This window comes from Bison bison, unplaced genomic scaffold (assembly GCF_000754665.1).
Source record: "Bison bison bison isolate TAMUID 2011002044 unplaced genomic scaffold, Bison_UMD1.0 scf7180017854783, whole genome shotgun sequence".
In the NCBI taxonomy this organism is placed as follows: domain Eukaryota; kingdom Metazoa; phylum Chordata; class Mammalia; order Artiodactyla; family Bovidae; genus Bison; species Bison bison.
Window position 1 is genome coordinate 97,268 of NW_011485356.1, and position 4,846 is coordinate 102,113.

Genomic DNA, 4,846 nt, shown 5'->3' on the forward strand with positions numbered 1-4,846 from the left:
TTGTTGCTTTTTAAAAATAACTTATTTTTTGTTTTTTAATTGAAGTATAGCTGATTCATAATATTAGTTTCAGATGTACAACATAGTGATTCAATATTTTTGTAGATTAGCCACCACTATCTCTGAAGCTTGGTTACAGCAGGCAGATAACCGACACCTAACTTACTGGGCTGAACGCCAGTAATTCCAGCTGACACTGTGGACTAGTTCCTTTTATTCCCTGAGCAAGTCTCTTCAGCTCTAAAATGGACCAAACACCCACCTCATGAGGTTCTCAGGAGGAATAAATGGCACCACAGAGGACCCAGCCAGGCCCACCACATACAGTAATTCTCAGAGCTGCTAGACAGAATGTCACTTGGGTGGCAGGCCCCTGAATTCCACCAACGAGACAAGGTGTGTAAGGTGGCTAGGTGGGCGTCTGCGTGTGTGTACCCCTGTCTGAGGCTGGGCGGTGTGTCCCTAGCACTGAGGTCTCAGGTACACAGAAGCGGGAGGAACTCGATCCCCAGAGCAGCCTGCAGCTCCCCAGGCCTGTGGAAAGTCCCCCATCCCCTCAGCACCTCTGGAGATAAGGCCAAGAAGCGGGGAAGCTCCCTTTTGGTGAAAAGCAGAGGAAGAGCCTGCAGAAGTCGGGCCACTGTCCGTAAGTGCAGGAAGTAAGTGGAACCCGGGTCACTGTGCTCAGGCCCTACTCGGGAGCATCTCTCCTCCAGTGAGGGAGGCCCCGCCCAGCACCCACTCCCACCATGGCCCAGAGCATGAGGAGGCCGTCCCGCTTTTCCCAGACCAGAGTCAGGAACAACCAAGAGGTGGGAAAGTCAGGGCTAAGGGAAAGGATAAAAGGACCACAGCAGACACGTTTGGGATTTTAAGTTTATCTGAGTGGCCTCCTTCCCAAACTTCCAGGTGGGATTGCGGAGGAGGGAGGCCAGGGCACACACGTGAGTGTCTCGAGGTCACCCAGTCATCTGACCAAGCCAGTCTGTTTCCTCACTGACAAAACGAAGGGGCTGGACCACAGAACACCCCAACGCTGCCCGGTCTGTCCCCAGAGGCCTCAAAGGCGGGTCTGGGAGGAAGGAAAGTCACGGGGATGGTGAGCTCCCAGGGCTTGGAAAATCATCCATCAGCTGCCGGAGGTGAGAGGCCGCCTTGTCCAGTTTTGACAACTCCAACTGGAGGGAAGAAAGCTGGGCGAGGAGAGAAGTGGCTGAGAATGGAGGCAGGGGAACCACCCGACACTGCGTGCCCCTAACCCCATTCCCTCAGGGAGTCCGGCGTCCTGAGTGGCTCCCCCAGCCTCACCCTCTGCTGCCTCTGAGTCTCCGCCTGTCCCTCGGATGGGGGCTGGGCTAGGAGGCCATCAAGCTGCTTCTGCAACTTGTGTCTTCGGGCAGCCAGCCGAGGTAGGTGGGTCTGGGGGTCCACCAGGCCCTGTGGAAGAACAGAGGAAGAAGGCTGAGACCTCTGCCATCCACCCAACACTCCCTCCCGCTCACCCACCACCATTCCAAGACCCCTCCTCACTTTACAGAACCCCCCCCTTGCCCTCCTCCCAACATCCTTTCAGCCCCTCCCTGCCCCCTCCAGTCTCCTCTGCTCACCTGCAGCTCCATATACGCCTGACTGGTGTCACTGAGGGCGGCCTGGACCCAGCCTGAGGGGGCTGCTGCACCAGGGGGTAGAAGGCCCACCGCCCCACAGTAGCCCAGGATGCCCAGCGGCTCCAGGAAGGCCTCAAAGAGGCCCTGCTCGCCTGGCTCTGAGCTCTGCAGCAGCACTGGGGAGGAACGGGAGCCGTCAGGTGGAGGGCCCAGGTCTTCCTCCCACACCTCCTAACTCTGGGCCCTGCCCTCCCAGCTCCACCCTCTTCCCCATCAGATCCTCCTGTCTGCAGGGACTCAGGAGCCTGGGGCCCACCTCACCTCGGGGCCGGGCCTTGGTGAGCTGGTAGGTGGCGCGCAGAGCCCTGAGCACCTGCACGGACTCCTGAACCCGGGAGAAGCGCCTCTCTAGCTCAGGCTGGTGCCAGTGCTCCTGGAGGTGTACATCCAGGGTTGGTAAGTGGGACCCCCCGAGACTCGGTCTCAACTCTCCTGGCTCTGACCTCCACCCACCCACCCCCATCTCCTTAGAGCAATGACCTGCTCTCTCCACCACACACACAATTCACCACCTCAAGGAATGGAACATGGCGAAAACTAGGGCATCATCTAAGAAGGTCTTAGATGATCCATGGACAATGTTTAGACCGAAGATGACAAATAACCAAAAATACATGATAATTTAAAAGGTATTATTCAAAGCTCATAAAACCCAGTAAGCAAAAAAAGAAACTTGGTTAAACTTGAAAATGATTTTTGGGTGAGTTTGTAGCATTTGAAAGCTTAAAACTACACTAAGATTTTTGGGATATCCTATTACCAAGATCTAATCCTCATCACAACCATGACACGTACTATTACTGTCCTCGGTTTAAAGATAGAGGAAATCGACACAAGGTCACACAGCTAGTGTCAGTCTGGTGACAGCATCCTGCTCTCAACCACTTGCTAATACTGCCCCCGACACCTTAGAGTTATTCCAGCCCTGCAGGAACAATCCATCTTCCTCAAGACTCCACAGCAAAGTACAGACCAGCACTGTCAATGACCCCACAGCATCAAGCCCTTCTAGAAGACTTCCCTCCGAATCTTTACCAGTAATCCCACTCCAAGACTCCATGGGTGTGACTCACCAAGCTGCGGGCACTCGGGTAGGGGGCAACACAGATGCTGGGGGCAGAGGGACCACCAGGCCTGGGGGGCAGTCTCTGCCAGAGCTCTTCAGCCAGGAAAGGCATCAACGGGGCGAGGAGGCGGAGACCGACGTCTGCGCAGAAGAACAGGACCTGAGGCGGCTCCAGAGGGCGGGGAGAGTGTGACAGCACCGGCTTCACAGCCTCCTACGGAGGAAGCCAATGGTCAGGGGGCAGCCATGGCCACCTCCTTCCTCCACACACTCGCCGCCCTGCCAGTGGGGATGCTGTGGGTAAACGGGAGCACCCAGCATCTCTGAGACCATGAGCTGTCCCCAGACACAGTAGGGAGCATGCGACAAGGGGAAATCCAGGGCAGGGACTCGGGGGTGGGTGAGGAATAAAACTGTCAGGGACGTTTGCATTTAGAATGAAAAGCATTGAGTTTTGTGTTTTTTTTTTTTAACCACAGAGACAGAAATGTTTTTTTTAAGTTGAGAAACAGAAATCTAGGACAGGGGTCCTCAGCCAACAGTGTCAGGATCACCTGGGACAAGAAATGAACAAGCTCACCACCCTCCCCCAAACCTGCCTGCCTGAGCTGCTCTGGGGGTGGGACCTGACACTCCATGGTAAACAAGCCCTCCTTTGAGAGAATCCCTGGGTCTAAAGACCGGTACTCTTGCTCCCTGTCGGCTCCCAGCCTGCCTAGGGTCCGAAGGCAGCAATTACAGGAACTGAAAACAATCTCCATCTATGATACGAAGAGCTGACTCACTAGAAAAGACCCTGATGCTGGGAAAGATTGAAGACAAAAGGAGAAGTGAAGTGAAAGTCGCTCAGTCAAAGGGGGAGGCAAAGGATGAGATGGTTAGATAGCATCACCAACTCAATGGACATGAATTTGATTACACTCCTGGAGATAGTGAAGGACAGGGTAGCCTGGCATGTTGCAGTCCACAGGATCGCAAAGAGATGGACACAACTTAGCAAGTGAACAACAAGCCTCCCAACCCTGTGTTGTCAGACTCAGTTTTCTAGAAGTGTCCCCTTCTCCCTGCTCCTCAGGTGACAGGCAGGGAACAGTACCCAGACCAGTCCCAGAGAAGAGGGGAACTGGGATTTCTCAATCTCACCTCTCTTCCTATCCTGAGGGAGGAATTCAAAACCCAGTTCAGAGCTCTCTGCCAGGGGACAGGGAGCAGGGCTGCAGGGGGCCTGCCCCCACCTCACTCACCAAGTAGACATCACAGAGGTTGTGCAGCCAGAAGTGGTACAGGGCGTGGGTGACGAGCGAGAGCTCACGGGTGAGGAAGCCCCGCTCACAGTCCTGGGCCGTGCGGGCCAGGCAGCTGAGGATCCAGGCGTCCATGCGGGAGGCGGGGGACAGCTGTGGTAGAGGGGGCTTCGGGTTGGGACAACTCGATTCCCACCCAACTGCCTCCTTTTCTTCCAGACGCCTCCTCCAAGACTCAGATGTTGGACTACCCAGCTCCCAAGCATCTCCTCTTTCTGTCTTACCTCCTCCGCACGTTGGGGTATGAATTCCTCCCCAAGAGCATTCAGGATAAAGCGCAGGGCATTCCAGATCTTATTGCAGAAGTGTCGGAAGCTCAGGACCTCAGAGACGGACAGGTGCAAGTCGCCTCCTGGGAGGGAGTGGAGGTAGGGAGCATGTACTGGTGGCAGCTGCAGGGGAGTCCGCGGCTCCGCCCCACCACACAGAGGCCACTGCCCGCTGCCCTCACCCAGGCTTACCCAGGGCCCCATGGGAGCACAGGGTGAACCTCAGAGCATCTGTCCCACACTCGGGGATCCCATGAGGGAAGTCCTTTCTCTGCAAAGAGAAAGAAGAGGGGTGGCAGCTGCCTGTGAGGCTGCAGGGCCAGAAGGCAGGTTGCACAGGGAATTAACTGGTGGCCACGAACTAGAGGCTGGAACAGGTCAGACTTACCTGCGCCGAGGCTGCAATCGCCAGCTCTGCGGGGTCCAAGTTTCCATCCCTCAGCTTGTCCTGCAGTACCTGGGGTGGGTGAGTAATTCACTGGCCTCAGTGGAAGCCCCTGCCCCTACCAGGGTCCCTCCCACTGGCCCTCCCAGTTCCAG

The 4,846-nt window shown here is 55.9% G+C and overlaps 1 protein-coding gene across 3 annotated transcripts in view; it reads right to left on the reverse strand.

The window, feature by feature from the left end:
• Window positions 1-858: 858 nt before the first annotated feature.
• Window positions 859-4,846, reverse strand: part of VARS2 (valyl-tRNA synthetase 2, mitochondrial) — a 12,595-nt gene continuing 8,607 nt past the window's right edge. For all 3 annotated transcript variants that reach the window (XM_010857229.1, XM_010857219.1, XM_010857238.1), the window contains 9 exons: window positions 4,695-4,763; window positions 4,499-4,577; window positions 4,262-4,389; window positions 3,978-4,130; window positions 2,741-2,947; window positions 1,929-2,040; window positions 1,608-1,783; window positions 1,309-1,437; window positions 859-1,193 (listed from right to left, as the gene is read on the reverse strand). In XM_010857229.1, the coding sequence (XP_010855531.1) occupies window positions 1,089-1,193; window positions 1,309-1,437; window positions 1,608-1,783; window positions 1,929-2,040; window positions 2,741-2,947; window positions 3,978-4,130; window positions 4,262-4,389; window positions 4,499-4,577; window positions 4,695-4,763 (1,158 nt within the window). In that variant the 3' untranslated portion in view covers window positions 859-1,088. The remainder of the gene's footprint in view (window positions 1,194-1,308; window positions 1,438-1,607; window positions 1,784-1,928; window positions 2,041-2,740; window positions 2,948-3,977; window positions 4,131-4,261; window positions 4,390-4,498; window positions 4,578-4,694; window positions 4,764-4,846) is intronic.